The sequence below is a fragment of the Python bivittatus genome, unplaced genomic scaffold (assembly GCF_059951505.1).
Source record: "Python bivittatus isolate LINGU-HERP-01145 unplaced genomic scaffold, Pbiv_v1 ctg000690_np1212, whole genome shotgun sequence".
Lineage (NCBI taxonomy): Eukaryota > Metazoa > Chordata > Lepidosauria > Squamata > Pythonidae > Python > Python bivittatus.
In genome coordinates this window covers 1,886,189-1,905,629 of record NW_028277096.1, presented here as the reverse complement: position 1 = coordinate 1,905,629, position 19,441 = coordinate 1,886,189, and the positions used below count along the sequence as shown (strand labels likewise).

At 38.7% G+C, this 19,441-nt stretch overlaps 1 protein-coding gene across 8 annotated transcripts in view; it reads left to right on the top strand.

The window, feature by feature from the left end:
• HMBOX1 (homeobox containing 1) overlaps positions 1 to 19,441 on the top strand; it is a 128,633-nt gene that overhangs the window by 86,278 nt on the left and 22,914 nt on the right. For all 8 annotated transcript variants that reach the window (XM_088152548.1, XM_088152545.1, XM_088152547.1 and 5 more), the window contains 2 exons: positions 3,212 to 3,322; positions 13,189 to 13,342. In XM_088152548.1, coding sequence (XP_088008674.1) covers positions 3,212 to 3,322; positions 13,189 to 13,342 — 265 coding nt within the window. The remainder of the gene's footprint in view (positions 1 to 3,211; positions 3,323 to 13,188; positions 13,343 to 19,441) is intronic.

Genomic DNA, 19,441 nt, shown 5'->3' with positions numbered 1-19,441 from the left:
ATACAGGCAAAGCATGTTGGCTAAAAAACAATATTAAATCAAAATATGCTAAGGGGCTTGATCAGGCTACACATATGCAATAAGGAAAAAAGAGATTAAAATTAGCACTCCAGGTAATACATACTTATGTATTTGTGAATAAAACAATAAAATTATCCAAAAGAAGCTTAAGAATTATAAACTTCTCTTACAGACCCCTGTCAAACCTGAGAAGAATATAGTGGAATAGCTGACATGGCATGTACACACCAAAGCATCAAAGAAGTTAAAAAGTAGCCAATGGTTAATGCTGAGCCTCAAGCCATTTCATTCAAAATATAAAGAAACTTTCCTGTTCTTATTGACGGCTTTCCTGGAAGGATTAAAAATAGAAGACAGATAGAGAAATAGTCTCCTGTCTGTGCCCCCAAAAGCCATGAAGTAAAATATATCTAAAATAGAAAGGGACAAAGTTGGTGTAGTTCATCATGTTAAAAACGATTGTACTGTTACTGCCTAAATGAATTATTAGAAGTCCTACATAGAACTGCAGCTGATAATGTGGAAGCTTTGCTTGTTTGTTTGTTTTTCTTTTTAGAAACTATCTTTGGAGGTTTTGGTAATGAGATAAACAAGACAGTGGCAGGCTGGGCATGGTATTATTAATCTACAGATAAGGCAAATGCCAACGTGAACAGCTAAGAATAGCTTGTGCAGAACACTCAGTCATCGTTCACTTCTTTCTTTAGTGCTTGCTCCCTCTAGAGGTCAGATTAGGGAATAACGCAAGTTGGGAGCAGAAAGAAGGAGATGGAATTACAGAGAGGTCCCTTCAGTTCAACATAAGCAGCACCAAAAGTGTTCCATGCAAAAGGGATATTTTAAAGGAATATTTTAAAATTGACAGGAAAGTATAATTTAAAAGGAACATTTAAAATATGCTTTAAAGGAAAGTGTCTCCTTAAATGTGAATTTTAAAAAACATTTAACCCTGTTCATTATCAAAAGCTCTCTCCCAGTTTATTTTTCAGGATCAAGGTTGAGGGGGTTGGGTGATTAAAGGAGCTTACCCTCCAGATGTGTGGTGTATTCATTATGGGAATTGTAGTCCAGCCTGCCTGAAAAGTGCCACATTGTGGAAGGGTTCTGTTAAACTGACTATATTCTCTCCATTTCGAAAATGTATTGAGATGCCTTCACATGTGCCAACCCCTTACCGGTTTCTGAAATCCTTCTTTTTCCCACTGCAAAATGTCAGCATCTAGGAAAATATTCCCATCTTCTTTTTGTGTGCAGGAAAGGGGCTGTTTGGCTGTTTTTCTCCCTCCATTTTTGATCAAGCCAGCTCTAAGTAATGGCTGACTGCTGTTTACTCTCTGGTATTGCATGTGCCTGCTTTGCTCATTCTGACCAGTGCAAAATGAACAGCTGAGTGAGTCATTCCATTTCCTGGTGGACGTGTTCATAATGTCCTCTAAGCTGATATCTTGCACTCCCTCTTCCTCCTCCTCTCACTCCACTGTTCCCTATCTTTGCAAGCAGTCGGAGCAATTAATCACAATAATGTCATCTGAAAATTAGGTCTCTTCAACTTAAGAGCTCAAAGCCTTTTATATTAAAAAGAAAAAGGCTGTCATTTTTGTAATGCACAGTGTGTGTGTTCTTCCCCATAGACAGCAAAACCATGAGACTACTGATTGGAGGGGGAGGGTGCAATCTAACCACTATAACTGAGAAGTGTAATCATTTTCATCTGCAGCTTCAGGCTGCTCTTTAAAAGCCCATGTTGCACTAGAATAGGTTGAGAAGCATGTTCACAGACTTCAGTATGGAAGTGTTATAATCACAGGAAAGTATAAGATTGCCTTATTCCAAGCCCATTCAATCTTTTATTTACATTTCTTTAAACATTTTAATTCTGCTTTTCTAGTTAGAATTTACTCAGTAGTTTTTTAAAAAAATTTTTAGCTTGCTACTATCTACAGTAATGGGCAACAGTCATCAGGGCCTCTGTCAGAGGCTGAGGACTTTTCCATTTTTTCTTACCTGAACTGGAGATTCTAGGGAATGATCCTGGTAATTTTTGATGCAAAGCTTATACCCTGCCTCTTCCTTAAAGTTTCCAACGTACACAAATTCCTGAGCTTAAGATGTATAGCCTCGGCAACATCAGTAACACTAAACCAAGGACAGTCAAGCTGGCCATGATGTCCCAAACTTCTGTGACATTGGAGTGATCAGCTAGTGGCATTAAGAAAAAGAGACAGAGGAAGATTTGAAACCACGAGGAAGCAGATTTGATATCATACTGTGCTTCACAAATATGGCAATAAACAAGATTAAGGCTGCACTTTTAAATACACTTTGTAAGGAATGCATATTGCTGAACATAGTGGTAAAGTTCTGAGTAAGCCTAAGTAGAATTGCACTGCATGTTTCTAGTCTGTTGTGTTCTAACAAATGCATCTTCCATAAAAATTTGAGAAGATAAATTGGATAAAAATTGCAGTCCCATACCCGCTTGAAACCAACTCGTACAGGAAATGCTTTAAATAACTTATAAGAAATGCACAAGCTTGTGTTTTAACAAGCCCTTGAGAGAAGGACTCCAAAGATATGGGAGCAGCTTCAGAAAATAAGGCTTTATTCCATTATTATTTTTAACTCATACTAGAGACTGTTTTGTCAGCAGATCTTAAAAATGGCAATTGATATAAAAGAGTTGTGCTTTCAAGCACAAGGGTTTTGGAGAGGTGGGGTTGAAAAACATTAACACGTTAATGGAAGTGTGTATTGTTCAATTGTTGGTATATAGAAAGTGAAAAAAAAATCATGAAGAAGAAGAAGGTGGTAGCTTACTAATTGCTTAGCTTGTACTGTAAATTCCTGATGGATGGAGAGACAATTCTGCTTTCTTGATGGGGGCTATCTGCTCTGAAGCCATATTTCCTGACTGCTGTCCCTCCTGCAGGGTTCAAAGTTGTTCTCCATTTTCTGAGATGTATTCGGAGTCTGCTTTCCTGCCTTTTCATGTTAGAAAGTTACTTGAGATTTTCTTTTGTGAAATGAAACAGGTATTTTCAGGGGTTCATATTACAAGCCAAACATCAGGTAAATTCACTGAGCCTTGTTTAGGTAGCACTTTGCTATTTAAAGGACAAAATTGGCTGTGTGGGGTGGGGGAGATGTCTGATGGTTGTTTCTCCCATGTTTCTCTTTGTCTGTCATGCAGGTATCAGTCAGAGTCGGATCTCCCACTGGCTGTTACAACAGGGATCAGACCTGAGTGAGCAAAAGAAAAGGGCCTTTTACCGATGGTACCAGCTTGAGAAATCAAATCCAGGTAAACAAAATCAAACTAAGACACTCCAGCCATTTCCTCTAAACTATGCCCCTTTGTCAAGGGGCTGTGCATGTTGTTGGCTTCAGCACTCTCTTTCCTTCCCCACCCCCCTCCCCCAATTTCACCCTGTTAAAGATCATTGTTGGAAAGTGGCAGCTAAGGGGTTGGAGCACTTTGCAAATAGGCTTGATTATAAATGAGGTTATTTTAATTAGGCTAGGGAAATCTTCCCCAACTTGGTCCTCTCCAGGTATGTTGGGCTCTAATTTCTGCAATGCCAAAGCAAAAGCCATGCTGGTTGGGAATTAATAGAATTAAATTGCAGCACATGTGGAGGAGACCAGGTTACAGAAAGTTAAATTAAGCAGTTGTGGGTTTTCCCACTACTTTCTATTTTAACTCACACCTTGATTGGTGGAGCTGAGTGGTCTGTTGACTGGACTAAGTAGCCTTCTTCTTCAAGACCATAGCTGTTTTTAAGGGTGGAGGGAGAGCATCCAGGAGCATTTATTTATTTAAAACATTTGTATAGATGCCCATCTTAAAACTAAACTCTGGGTGGCTTACATCCCAACAATTAAAACAACATATACTGCTAAAACAAAAACAATAAAACCAAAAACAGGAAAAAAGAAAAACCTAGCATTGCAACCACATATTCCTGATGCAACCTATTCACATTCTTTTCCCACTGTGACCTCAACTTATCCCAGCACCTGTGGGAAGAGCCAGGTCTTGAATGCTCTCCAGAAGGTTAAAAGGGTGGAGGCCTGTCAGATCTCCAGGGGGGAGGGTGTTCCATAGGGCAGGGCCAATGGAAAAGGCATGCTTCTGAGGACCAAGAAGGTGACAATGTTTAAGGGGAGGGACCTGGAGTGTACCTACCTATCTGCTCTGGTAGATACCCTCAGGGAATTGGAAATCCTCTAACAAATAAAGCAATTTCTGACAACATGAGCTATTCAGTGACAGAAAGAGCTTCGGAAGGTAAAACTCCATTCTTCATTAGAGAGTCCGAAGAAGATGCTGGACAAAAACAAAAATGAAGGAGATGAAATTTCTGTGAGACTTCATCTGGCCAAGGTTTCAGAAAAGAAATACCCCTTGCCTCGAGTTTCCCTTTTAATTCTTGACTCCCAAGCTTCAAAAAGCAGGGCCAAACAAAGCATTGGGGGGGGGGAGAGTAATTAAATGCCATCATTTCTGCACATTCCCTAATAAGCTTTTCTGTGATTTTTCTGCAGCTGCACGTTTTTCTTTTCTCAGGCTAGTGTTCTTGCAATAGAAAAGTAGGATGTATTATATTTCCGGTAAGATGGGTGCATGTGAAAGTAGGAATCTGTGTGTTGGTAATAGTTGTATATTATGGGCAAGAATATGTTTAGGGAAATTTTGTGCAACATTTTGAATAAATGTGATCCAGTGGGTATTTATTTATTTTATAGTATATATATCCCACTCAACTCAAGACTCTAGACAAGTTACAACAAATTAAAATTATAAAACAAATTTGATTTACAGTACAAGAACATATCAAAATGATTTTTAAAAAATAATAATAAAGCAATCCTCCCCCAAGATGGACTCCAATAAAACTTAGCTAAGGTAAAGATAAAGACACAGTGAAATAAAATTATCTCTAAAAACCATGAAGAAGTGTCCAAATGTTTGTAACGAAAAAACAAATAATGATAATAAAGTAATTAATGCTGTGGGAATATTGAAACATTGTAAGGCTGCAGGTGTAAATATTGTACCTAGAGAAATGTTAAAATATGAGGTGTTTTGCTGTATGATATGTTTAGGGTTTTGTGGAGGCTGCTGTTTAAGATATGCATTTAAACTAGAAAGATATGTCTGACTTTTGGAAGAAGGATGTTATTTTTCCCATATACATAGAGGAAAATAGCAAGAGTGAATGCAACAACTGTTGGAGGATTCGTTTGTTAAATTCACCTAGGAAGGTGTACAGCAGAACTCTAATCAAGAGAGTATGAGAAAGGACAATGAGCAAAAATTAGGAAGTATATTGGGCCTGTATGCCAGGTTGGGATAAATGTATAAGAGATTTGTGGTGATAGTAGAAGTGTGTTGGTCATGGAAGTGAACATAAGTATAATTGTGTATGCAGACAATGGTGTATCATTGGCTGAAAACCCGAATGATATTCAGTGAATGTTATTTATATGATGCAACAAAGAATATGAACTGAAAATTAATGTATCAAGCACTAAGGTAGTTGTGTTTGGTAAAGAAAATTAAGTGAACAATTGCAAGCTACATTTAAATGTTGAAAAACTAGAGCCAGTAGATGAATTTGTATTTCTTGGTAAAATACTTATTAAAGGTGGGAAAATGAATGGAGACATTCTTAGACATGCAAATCCTCACAGAAAGGTAGTGGGTAGCAAGTGGTTTATTGAGTGAAATGAATGTAGAAAGAAGTAAAAAATTGCTGTGTATAAGAGTTTGCTTCTGCCCATTTTGTTACGTGGAAGTAAGAGTTGGATATTTCAGAAGAAACATAAAAATAAATCAAATGCAATGGAAATGGGTTACTTAAAAATGTGTGTGGTAAAACAAGAAGATACAGGGTCAAGAACACATCAGTGCTGAATGAATGGGAATTGAATATGAAAGTGAGTGACCAGTGTGGGGTAAAAAAAAAAGATTGAGATGATGAAATGAATCAGGATCAAATCACAAAACAAATGCCTAACAGAAGAGTAAATGGGTTGAGAGGAATGGACAAACTGAGAAAGTCATGGTGGGATGGAGTTAATAAGAAAAGTGAGAAGTTTCAAGATAAAGAACAATGTCTGAAGCAGTTTGTGGACATGGTGGAAATAAGAATGATTTTCAGGAAGTAAAAGTATAGTGAATGGCCTTGATATAAACTAGATTCATCTATATTTTCTTATTACATGCCTTTATTTCTTTGGCATACCATTCCTTACTCCTTTTCTGCATTTGTATAATGCTGCTTACCTCAAAAGAGAATAGCAGGATGAGTATTAATGTGTGCAGTTTGCCAGATAATTGCTTTCTTTTCAAAACATGAAGATTTGAATTGTTCCAGCTTGGAGGTATTTTGTTTTTGTCATTGTAATATTGCTTTGTTTGAAGCCTCTCTCTTAGCCCCTGTCTGTATGGGTAAGTAAAATAAGTATGAGGTTACCTTGCTAGATTAAATTTTGGTTAAATTGTTGCAAATTGTCTCTCCCTTTCTCCATTGGTAGGCATCTCATGAATGTTATGGACTTTTCATGTTGCATATCATTTTTACTCAGAGAAACTCTGGACATTTGAGTTCCACTTACATATATAAGTAGCCACAAATGGTAGCCATCAATCAAAAAGGGGTAATTAAGAAGGACGGACCTAGCAGTCAGGTTTACAATCTAAAAAATTACACGAAAGGAAGATAAATTGGTAGGGAAGAGGAAAAAACAAAAAAACACAGCTGTTAGGTTTTGGTTGCAAATTACTTGTTATATAAGATACTTCTCCGGCCAGTGTATGGGACCAGGTTGATAATTCCTTTACTGTTATATGTTTTAGGACAGCAAAAGTAAACATAGCCCATAGATTGATAGCTGAGTAATAGAAAACTTTTATATGTATCTTTCTGTTTGAAAAATGCATACATTTTCTGAGAAGTTTTGGATTCAGACTTGAGCACTGCTACAGGGGTAGACTTTTAAGCCACTCTGACAGATCTCGCAGTACCCTTGTTTTGACATCCAGAATGTTAATTCGTTTGGTCTGGCTTGATTAGTCTTATTGGCAAATAGGTAGCCGGGCAGCCTGTATGAGTCGATGAGTGAGTAACCTTGGCAGCACTTTCTGTCTCTTTCTCCAGGTCGTCACCAATTTAAGCAGACACAGAGATGTGATGGCCTTGGCTTGCAGTCCAGGCACAGCTGTCTGCATTTTTTAAGCAAAAGTACTGGAGCTTTCTCCTTGGACCCTATCCCATGTTCTCCTTGCTTGAACATGTATGGCTTTGTTCTGCACAAGGGGAAGAAAAGGCATTCCTCTTCTATAAGAAAGAAATTTGCCCAGTTTGTTAATGCTTTAGCAAGGGTTGAGTCTGGTTCACCATGTCTGGTGTACTATTTTTAGGGCCAGCTTAACAATGAAAATAGAGGGACTGCCTCCCATTCCCACTGTCCCCATTTCACTGTGATCTTCTTCTTCAAATTTTGTGGATCAATTTTTCCCTCCTTCTGGGATTCAGGACTGGGTTCTAATAAATTAGCTTCACATTCCCTATAATCTCCATGGAAATACAGTGAGCTTCAAAAAGAGGAAAGAGTGAAGTTAGGGAGCAGGGTGTCAAGGGAAAGACTGTGAGCCAACACAGTGATTCTATGTATCTCTTTTAATTTCTGTTTATATTTGGTCTATCCTGAGAATGCCACCAGTCAGTCTAAATGGGGGACCCCAGGTTGAAATGCAGCTTCCCTCAAGATGTTTCTACTTCCAAGTGTGTTGGACTATAATTTCCACAGTTCCTGTTCAGCATAATCTTTATGGGAAATATAGAAATGTACATCTGGAGGACACAAAGGTTTGGGTTTGATATGGACCATCATTATTATAGATGTATTTCTCTTCCTCTTCCTCTGGACTGCAAAATTTCTGTTGGTCTGCCAAGGAGCTTCCAGAAGCACCTATTAAGAGTACAGGGGCGTTTGGTGTTTGGAGGGATTTCAGGATATGCCCCCCTCCCCCAAATAAGAGAAAATGTATGCTTAAGATCCAAGGCATACTGTATTAAAATTTTTCATTTTACTATTATTGTCAATCAATATGGACGAGCACCAAATAACACTAGTATTTTAGGGGGGAATAAGATGCAATTCACAAATGATAGAAGAGAATGCAGAAGGAAGGGAGGGAGCAAAATATAAACTTTGCAGAAGAATCTTCTGGGCATCATCACCATCTGAAGTTTGTGCTTGAAAGAGTGAATGAGACAAGACAATCAACCACACCATCTTTACAAAACTAGAGGGAGCAAAGCCTATTGTGAATAGAAGAGTCCCAAAAGAAATTAGTGAGCACATGAAGAACCCCATAGAATTCTTAGAAACCTTTGGGCTACCTCCACATCAGTTCACATTTATAATAGGTACAGTTATAAATACTTTTCTAAGCAATGGATTAATGATTGAAACACAGCTGCAAGTCTTATAATTTCAGATTTGGCTTGACATTTTGCCAGGGGCTTCACTTGTTCTCTCTAATTCCAAAATTCAGACTGTGACCACCACTGTTTCAAAGAAGCCTCACCCATAAGTTTCCAGTACCAGCATACTCAAAGGAACATGACAACTGTAGCAATGCAAAAAATACATGGGGGAAAAAAGAAAGAGGGTGACTTCAGTAACTAGTACTATGAAGACTGGGTTTCTTTAATATCCATGGAACAATGGCTAAATATTTGGAGAGGAGGGAGAGAGAGAGAAACTGGGAAGGTGAATTTGGAAAGAGATGGATTCGCTGGAATCCATGTCGCAATATTTTGTTGCAGATCCCCCTTGTAATTTTTATACATTCTTGTAATGTCATCAGTTTTATCTGATTTCTAAACTGAAATGTCAGAAACATGTTATTTATTTGCTTGTTTGTCTGTTACAAATATTTCTACACTGCCCAGCCAAAAGACAAGTCCTAACAATTTACACAAAATACAAAATGCAAAAACAAAGTATACAAATACTGAGGAGTGCTCACACAATCAGCAATTCAGATCAGCCCCTCAACAGTAATTCAGGCAAGGCAGATTTAACCAGCTTCCCGAAGGCGAATAGGGAGGTGCTAGGTGCATATTTGGGAGCAAGTTGTTCCATAACGTGGTCCTAACAGAAAACACTACTCTCTGTTTGTGGGACATGTCCACTAAGCATCCCCCCCCTCCTTGCATGTATGCATACATCAGGCAGATTTCTCCTGGAGAAAATGGATGGTGGGAAATCCTGGAGCCAAGCCATGTAGGGGTTTAGAGGTGAAAACCAGAACTGGACCAGAAACCAGTTGGCAACCTAAGCAGCAACTAGAGAATAAGTATAAATCTTATATTGCAGCTTTCAGTTGCTAATAACTTGGCCACTGCATTTTGTACCCACTCTATCTTCTGAATCATTTTCAAAGGCAGCACTATGAAGAGAGTGTTATAGCAATCTAACCAAGTGGTAATAATAATATCCTGGTCCAGATAAAGATGAAACTGGCACACCAACCTCAGCTGGGCAAAGGTTCCCCTCACTTCTACCTGTTTTTCTAGTAAGAGTTGAGAGTCCAAGAGTACACCCAAGTTGCAGGCCAGCCCTTTTATGGGGAGAGTGACCTTTTCCAGAGCTAACAATGGAAGAATCAAGGAATCAAGGTGTTTCTGTATAGGGACTCTGTTTTGCTAGGATTAAGTCTAAGCTTGTTTCTACCAATTCATAGCATCCAGTTACTGGGTTAGGGCTTCTATAACATCTCCAGCCAAGGCTGGGCTGGTAAGATAAAATTGAATATCATCAGTGTACTCACTACAAACTAACTGATGATTTTTTCCAGTAGCTTCAAGGGAGAGCAATCCTGCATTATCCTATTCTGGAGCACCCACTGGCTTGACCCTTAACTACCCATTAAGATAGGAGTTGAACCACCACAGAATGATCCCTCCAACCCTCATAGATGGTTTAGTAAGATGCCATGATTAGTGGTATCAGAAGCCATTGAGAGGTCTAATAGGATCAAGGGGGCATACTCTCAACCTCTAGGTCCCTATGTGAATCATCCACAAGAATGACCCGTGCTGTTTCCACCTCATGTTTAGGCCTGAATGCAGGCTGAAAAGCATTCAGATAATCTGTTTCATCAAGGATCCTCTGTAACTGAACCACTACCATCTTCTCAACTTTGCCCCAAATGGGGAGGTTGGAAACTAGAAAGTAGTTTTCTAAAAAGGCTGGATTGAGAAATGGATTCTTCAAGAGAGGTAACACCACTACCTCTTTCGAGGTAGTTATGATCATGCCTGCTGTCAAAGAAGCATTGATCACTTTTTAAATCCAGCCCCTGCATGCCCCATTCTTGCCATCTGAAGGTACCAGCAGGTGCATGGATCCAGGTCACATATATTGATGTTCATATAACAGAAAACCTTCACCCCTTCCTCAGTTTCCATCAGCTCAAATGACTTCCTGATAACATCATAAGACATTAACCCAGTCACTGCTGTTGAACCTGTCCAAGCTCAGAGTGAATATCAATATGAGTGATAAAATGGCCTTCAAATGTTGTTTTCTGTGTTTGGTGTTTTTAACTGTCTGACTTGCAGATTAGAGAAGATGCAGGGAGGGGAGAACAGAATGGAAAGAAAAAGGTCTAAAGACCCTGTTTTGAGACTGAATGTGAAGTGAAAGTGATTGAGAGAAAGTTGATGTGCCTGAATTTGTGTTTGGGAAGTGGAAATTGTTGGAGGAAGAAGCCAAGGAGAATAGAGGAAGAAGAGAACAGAAACTAGAACAACGTTGACATGGAAGTTCATTTGGAAGAAAAAAGTTGGTGATGAACCCAGATATGTTCGAGCTCTTTGCTCCCAGAAAAAGGAAGAGGCAACAGGAAGTGAACTGTGGATGTGTGTTCCATCAGAGCTGTAGCAGCCAGCTGTATACAAGCAATGTGGTGGCTGCCAAATATCCTATTCTTTTCATGTAAAGTGGGTTTTAGTTCTACCAGGTAGGCGTGCCTTTTATTTTACAGGGAGTGGGATGACAGAGTCATCAAGTACTGAAATAAGTAGGCTTTGAAGCAGCAAAGCTTTCAGGGTTGTAGCCAAGTGATCTAATCTCTTGGCTGTGCTGCTCTTTTGTACGGCCATTTCTAATGCTTAGAGAAGGAATTGCAGAGCAGGGAAAACGTGTTGTGTATTCAGAAAGCAGGCCTGTCAATAGGTGATTTACATGGAGGCAAAATATTGCCGAAGAAAATTTATAGATTTTTTTGGTCTTCCTTTTAACCAAGAAGCATCTTTGAAATGCTTGTCTTATAGAATTATTTTGCATCTGTTACCTGGAAGTTAAATGTTACAGAAATTCGCTCTCTTTCCCATTCTGCTCTGAAGTTCACCAAAAAGGATTTCCAGAGAGAGAAAGTCAGTTTTGCTTTTCAGAGCCTCCTCTCAGTATTTTGCATGTGGCTACTGATTTTTTATTTAAAAACAAATTTATAATTGAAACTCTGCTGAAGTATCTTCAGACTGGGGTAGATGAATCTGTCATTTTCACTTTTGGTCACATTTTTGTTTTGAAATGAACTATGAGCCCATTGTTCTGCTTTAGCTTGCAAATTTGCCCCTTCTTCCAACAAATTGTATGATAATTGTTAAACATTTTTGTGTATGTTCCTCTTTATACACATATTTTAATAGTTTTCCTTGTGTACATACTTTTACTCTTATTTTGCCTTAATTTACATATTTTGTAGGTTGTTTTAGAATAGCAAATTACATGATAGCATTATGAAAAATGTTGAATTTTGTGAATATCTGCATTCTGATTTGCTAACTGTGTTTTGGAAATGCAGACTTAATAAATCCATATAAATGTTGAGATCCTGTTTCAGTACATATCATGTGTAGTTATATAGAGATTTGCCTTATGTTGGGTGGGATCATTGGCTCAGGTATCCATTACTCCATCTTTCAACTTTTATATCAAAAACATGTACAGTATTCTGTATCTTCTGGGTCTGTTGTGCTGCTATTAAAAATAAAGTATACAAAACAGGAAAAATAAACAATTTGTAGTAAACTATAGATTCATTTGAAAGTCATTATTAATTTGAATTAGCTTGACTATCTCTGGCTTTTTTAATTAGCTTGAATATCTCTGCTTTCATATGCTTAAATAATACTGTTGTCTAAACTGCTAAGGTGTTATGGAATGTTAATGAACATTCCAGCTGTTCAGATGCAAAGCCTCAAATGCTCTGTACATTAGAGGGAGTACTTATGTTTGGTAATGAGAGGAGGTGCAGACAAGGAAGAAGGCAATACTGTCATAATGCTAGGTAATAATTAGGCTTTGTTTGTGTGTGCATAACAGAAGAGGGAAGGCATGTAAGAACTTTATAGGAATAGTCTCTAAATGTGTGAAAAAGCAAGTATCTCTTATTCTTACCAGGCTACTTACAATTATAAGCCATCTTACTCACATTAAATTATAGCAGTACAGTACAGTGTGATCTGTCTTCTGCGGTATTAGAAGTCGTATGTTGGTGAGAAATGCTGGGTAGAGAAACACCATAAAGAAATACTACAGTACTTTCATCCCAAGATTAGTTTCTTTTACCCGCGGCATCAAGTGTGCCATCCTTGTAAACTGCCTACTATGAAAGCAAGGCTAAGCAACAGTGTATAGAAGCCATCTTCCACCTGTGTAGTGACAACCCAGAATGCTAAGAATTTCCATCCCACTGCCTATCATATTTATAGGCAATGAGCCAATAAAAATGCACGACTGTGTATGCATGTGCTATTCACACTCTCTACATGGCAATGGGGCCTTCTCTTTTGGAATTCTGCAGTGTAATATTAGTTCTTGCTTGAATGTGAGGTGTTAGACTTGACAACTTGCAGGCATGTTGCACTGTTCATTGACTTAACTTCTTTATCGGGAGCTCTTCTGTTATGCACACAGGGTCTTCTTTCTCTTTACTGCTAGTTATCTTAATCTCAGTTTCAGACAAAACAAAATCTCTTCCCACTGGGAGTTGCTCCCTTGTCATCAGCCAGACAGGGGAGAGAAGTGGGCGTTTTTTTAGTTCATTAGGAAACATTTTTCCTTCTGCTTTGCATTTTCCAGGGGCTACATTAAGCATGAGACCAGCCCCTATTCCAGTTGAAGAGCCAGAATGGAGACAGACGCCTCCACCAGTCACAGCTACCTCTGGGACTTTCCGCTTGCGACGCGGCAGTCGGTTTACCTGGAGAAAGGAATGTTTGGCTGTCATGGAAAGGTAACATATGAATTTGATGAACTACACATATGTGGTGAGAGGTAGATTGGACCATCTCACAGAGCACAAGGCAATTTTTAAATCTTTTTTTCCTGATGTTACTCAAACCAGTAGCTCCCCAGTGTAAAATATGCAAGAGATCACACCAAAAGATATACAGGTGAATAGGTCATATTATATGACATTTATTGTGTCCTATAACAATGTTGCCCAGGTATGTGGAAATATAGAATAGTGGGTAGTATCATTGGTTGCAAGAATTGGTTCCTAATAACTCACTAATGAGAACTAGCTGTTTCAGGGATCTTGGTGACTTTCAGATATGTGACATAATTTTGTAGGACTTTTGGTTGTAGATTTGCAAGAATACACTGAGGATGTTTTAAATAGGAATCGTAGGTTATGATAATTTGCTAGCCTTGTCCTGTGACAAATCACTCCTTCTGATATCACTTATTTCTTTACTTCCATTGAATGAGGATTGCATTTTTAAAACTGTAGCCCTTTCAGACTCAGTTTTCCTTTCTTTGATGTTTTTTGTAGGAGTGCCACAAAAGATTCACCCATTGCCAATTATTTATGTTTTGTTTTTCTTCAGTATATTCAGAAACCTGTCTTTTTCCTCTATTCTGCACTTTAAAAAACTACTTCTAGGGTGTTTACAATCTGAAGGCTAAAGAAAAAATAGGTCCAGTAAATTTATACTTACCTTTAAACTTAAGGCTGGGCGTGGTACCAATAACCACAGCATGGACTCTTTTCTATTGACGCAGCTATAATAATTACTCTCCGTAACCTGCAGGCAACACCCCGTGTTTTGGCATCCCCTCCTCACAAAATATATGAATGACTTTCTTCATTGAAAAGGGAGCTACAGTTGCTCCAGACCAGTGTTTCTCAACCATGGCAACTTGAACCTTGGCCAGCTGGGGAATTTTGGGTGTTGAAGTCCACACATCTTCAAGTTGCCAAGGTTGCGAAACACCGCTCCAGACAAATGCTTTGGGTATAAATGGGAAGTCAGTTTGATTATATGATTATCCATTCACATTTCTAGACTGTCCCAGAGGCTTAGAGTAAGTAAAATAGATTATGAATAAACATAAATTTCTTAACATTAACATAGATCACACCAAACATTTCACATAGTGTTATCCAGCCCTCCTTACAGCAGTCTCTTTTCTAGCCTCAGGACACTCTCTCATAGTGGCTTAAGACACATGCAACAAACTGCTGAAAAAGAATCCATCACAATGGATTTGGTGTTTTATGGGACATAGTTGTCACCTTAATCCGTTGGAAGCCCCTTTTAAATCCCTCCATACCTAAATTATACAGAAAAATGGTCTAAAACTTTTAGTCGTATCTGTCTCAGTGGGGGCCATGCACTTGTACCTCTCATCAGGACAAAGAGTTGTAATGCAATCCCCAGGGCACATTTTTGACAATCTGTCTTGCCACTGAGCGAGAGATCTCTATAGGAGACCAAGATAGGCAATCCTAACTCTTTGGGTGAGGCTAGAATGATCACGTTTCAGTGCAAAGAGCCTGAGACCCAGCAAGGCCATTATAATAACAACATCCAGATTTCAGCCACTACAGTAAAACAACCAGCTCTTCATTTGCTGGGGTATACAGGTAGGAAAAAAGAGATATACGGTTTGAAATCAGGGACACAAATATAGAGTTCTGCTTTAATTACAACTTTTCTAATATCTGCAATAAAATTAGATTATCAAAGAGCTAGATTATCAAAGAGCTTTGTCCTCAAATGTCTGCCTACTAGCCTTTATACAGTGGTTTGGGTGAAATCTGACACATTACTTACAAAGGAGTAAAAGACATTTCTGTGAATAAGAATAAAAACAGTTTAACCGATGGGCCATGATTTCTTAGGAAGGAGCAGTAATCACATGTGGTCTGGGAATTCTGTCCCAGGATTCCTAGTCCATCTTTCAGTGTGCCTGTACTTCCCACTTGTAACCTATCAGCAACTTTCTGTGGTCCTCTTAGAACTCAGTAAGTTACCTAGTTTTGCTTCCTTGGATATGACTCACTCTATATGACTTATGGGCTTGAATCAGTTTGGTAAATGATGGAGACCAAATTTAAGCAACCTTTTTCAAAGTATTGTTTTATTTATTTTTATTCCTGTTTCAACATAAATTTTGTAGGCAGCTTAAAACAGTAAAAAAGGATAACAACAAAAGCACCTTATAACATGTTAACATTGAATCAGTCCAGCAACCTAGTTAATCCATAAAAAGGTAGGTGCTGTTACCAAAACCCTTTCAGAACCATTTTTTAAAACACAGTTCTAAAAATGGGAAGAGAGAAGCCGATGATAACTCCATAAGGAGGTAATTCTACAGTAATGGTATCACCACAAGAAAGCCTTGATTCTGATTCCATTTGTTGATATTGCTCAGGGTAACAGGGTAGAGCATCCAGTGTTAATCTCATGTCCTGCATAGGCTTGTGTGGATGAAGGCAATCCTTAAGATAAATTCTTCCAAATCAGAATTTTCTAAAATTTCAGAATGAGCCTCCCCAATGTCAGAATCAGACAGCTCTGTAATATATGGTATTTATATATGTATGTGTGTAGATGGAGCCTCTCAACTCCAGGGTGCAAATTCAGCTTTCTTGGGGTAATGAGGTTGAATGTGAAGGATAGCAATTCTCACAACTTATATTTTACTAAGGCATCCTCAAATAGCAAAAAGTTGCAATCCCAATTTATGAGTACCAAGTACAGTACAGTTAAAGTTATCTGAATAAATGAGGATTGTTGAATCGTTTGTGTTTGTAATCCTTTATCGTCATTCAGTAAATCAGATCAATAATATTTTCTCAATATCACAAATGCAAGAGGAAAGACAAGAGAGAGTGGCTTACTAAAGGCCACCCAGGGAAATCATAAAACAAGAAGTTTCCAATTCTGACTACAGCTCAGTCTGTTAATCACTGCATTTGCACTTGAGCCTGGAAGCTTTTCTGTCCTTTAGGGACCATTGTGCACATACAATGCCTGGATGTTAATTTTTTTTAATCTGAAAAGATGTGAGATTTTTTACTACTTTATTTTGTTGTAAAAGGTTGTCTCTTGGAGCCTTGGCAGGTATGATGCTACCAAATCATTATGTATATCATTAAGGCTCCTTTCTTTGTACAGTTGACTTCAATCTTTCAATTTTTTAAGTGATTATAGGCCACATGAGCAGGGCAGTGATATAACAATATCACTTAATGGGGGTAGAGGTAAGATTTGGGGTTCCTTTCTCCCCTCCCTTTTCTTGAGAGTGGAGAAGGGTTAAAACAGTAATAAATGCATTGAGCCCGTTGAAGCTTTAATGGACCAATTTACTTTTGTGATTTTGTGGCTTGATGTCAATAATGTTAGGCGACTTGAGGGACCACCCAAAAAAAAAAAAAAGGAATGGAATGGAATGGAGCATCCTGGAAAAGTGCACGGCCTGCTTACTGAGCAGGACTCATCCATGCTTATTGAGGTAAGAGTATAGAAATGGACAGAGCCCTGGTGATAAGCAGTACAAAATGGCCCTGCAGAAGGAATGATCAGACAGAACCTCTGAATGATACTGCCTATTTGAAATGACTTCCATATCTATGTAACTAGAAATGTAGATGTTTTAGGGAAAACAAGGTTTTATACTGAAAATGTGCAATTGCCTTGTGAAATTTTGTGTGTGCAGGATGGATGGTGACACTTCACACAATGTAGGATGCATTAATGCAGAGCCAAAGATTATTTTCCCTAACCAATAATCAGAGATGCATTTTCCCAGTGTTTTGCTCATACTGTCTCTGATGGTGCAGATTTCTCCAAGTTGGCAGTATTTCTAGGTCCCACATAAATCATAGAAATGAACTGCTTCAAGGATATTTCAGCCTTTTTACCACTGCTTCACATTTTCGTCCTGCTCACATATTTTGGCCACTTTTCATTTTCATCCTTTACTGTCACCCTACACAAAAGAGATCATTTGATTCCCTCTGCAATCAGCCATCGCCATCCTGACGGGCGCCTTTTGTCTAGAAAGCACAATTGCATTTGTTGAAGGTTTATCCCTGGGCTTTTGTAATCATTCATTCTGCTCATCTTGTTGCTTCCTTCCCTACCCCACCTACTTACCCATACACTTTTTTTTTCTTTACTGCTTCAAAGCATTCTGAGCCTAGTATAGTCTAATAGTTTTTGATAGAAATTTGAAAGTGGGGGCTACTTTAATATGGTGTCAGCAGTCACATATCTTTAGCCTTTATATCTCACAACCTGTCTTCATAATATCCAGAAAATTCTCCCTAAAGGAAGGGGAGAAGCAGCACCCAAGAGAAGGATGGGGAACAGAAAGGAGTTCTCAAACTTCTACCCCACAAAATGGAGCAAAAGCCAAATTTCAAAACTGGGATATAGTGGTTTTCTTTTCATTTTTCCCGTCCTGCGTTCCTTGTTTTTGGAAATGCCTTTCCATCCTCTCAGGTAATAAAAATAGAAAAACTATACTTTCAGTAGCCATTAATTAGCTGGCTTTCATTAACACCCTAAATCTGTTACCTGTAGCAGGAGCAGTAGGACTTCTGTGCACCTATGTTAATGTTTGGCTTCTGTTTTTAAGCATCCAAAATGGGAAAGATATGCTTTGTGATCTAGCAGCTCTGGTTGCCTGTTTTGGCTTCATCTGCTGCCTATTTCACTTCCTTCATTCTGCCCTGCGCTTCTGTACCCTCCCCCCCACACCAGATTTCCTGGGGCCAGTGAGACAAGAGGTAGCCAAGCCAGCTGAGGCATAGCCAGCCACCTAACTCTCTGGGTGGGCATAGCTGGAGGAACTCTTTCTACCTGTAGCAGTCCCCTCAGTCTGAAAAATGTGACACTAGCGAATGAGGGAGACCAAAGAGAAACCCAAAGGAAAAGACTCATCCTTTGGAAATCCAAAATAGCGGAGGAGGCTGGAGGGCTCTGAGCCAAGAGGATGGAGAGGTGAAGCAGCAGCATGTGGATGGAACTGAATTTTGCAAGTGGACTTGACCTTCTTGATCCAGACCTGTAGCCAGATTTCTTGGATTAGATACAAAATGTGTACATTTTAAGAAATATTATCAATAGCAATCTAATGCTTATTAGTTATGCCAGTACCTTTGAACTCACTGGAGGTCATGAGCATATTTCTCAGTGAGCAGATGGACAGAATTCTGCCTGTTTTTCCTTAAAATCTTCATAAGGGAAAGAGAAAGGATCAATTAAAAAAATGAATTCCCTGGCAGGATAAAAGTTGTTATTCTTCCACTAGCAGGTCAAAATGATTTTATTTGGGCAAGCTTTTGATGGGTCAGCTGGGATGACTCCTTAGTGGACTTTAATTGGGTAGGCAAGGGTTGATTTTATTGATATGTTTCTAATGGTGCACTATCTATGTTTTGAAATTGGATATTGTATTTTATTCTTTTGATTGGTAGCTACTGTAACTGAAAAGATGGAATATAAATCCAATAAATAAATATAATTCAGAAAAGGGTTGGAATGGAGCAGCCCATGCCCCTAACTCAGTCCTGAAGTTGGACAGATCTATGCTCTGATATGCAGTTTAGGAGCTTGCTGGGCTCCAGTTTATATACTTAGTCTTGTATAAGATGTTACTTTCCATTGACCAAGACCTCTAAGTAATTTTTAATAAATCTCACCAGCATATTGTTTAAGTGGTCAGTTATATGTTGGCACATATTTTATCTGCTGGTGACACATTCCTCCCTTCTTCCTCACATGGATACTTATGCATCTGTTGATGGTGAATGTGATGGCTGCTATCACATTTGCTAGTGACATTTGCAAGTAATGCTAATTCACAATTTGTAAATCTCTTTTTAAGCCCAGATATAAATCATGTTTAATGGTGACAGCTTTTCTTAATCCTGATACATACCTAACTATCACCAGCAGGATTTCCTTTTTGAAAGAAGAGTACAGTAAGTGTATAAGAACTCGAAGTGCTTCTGGTTGCCTCTCTCTGGCTTGAACTCTGACCATTGGCTCATCTGTGTGAAGCTGATATGCACTATAGCTCTGCGGCTTTTCTG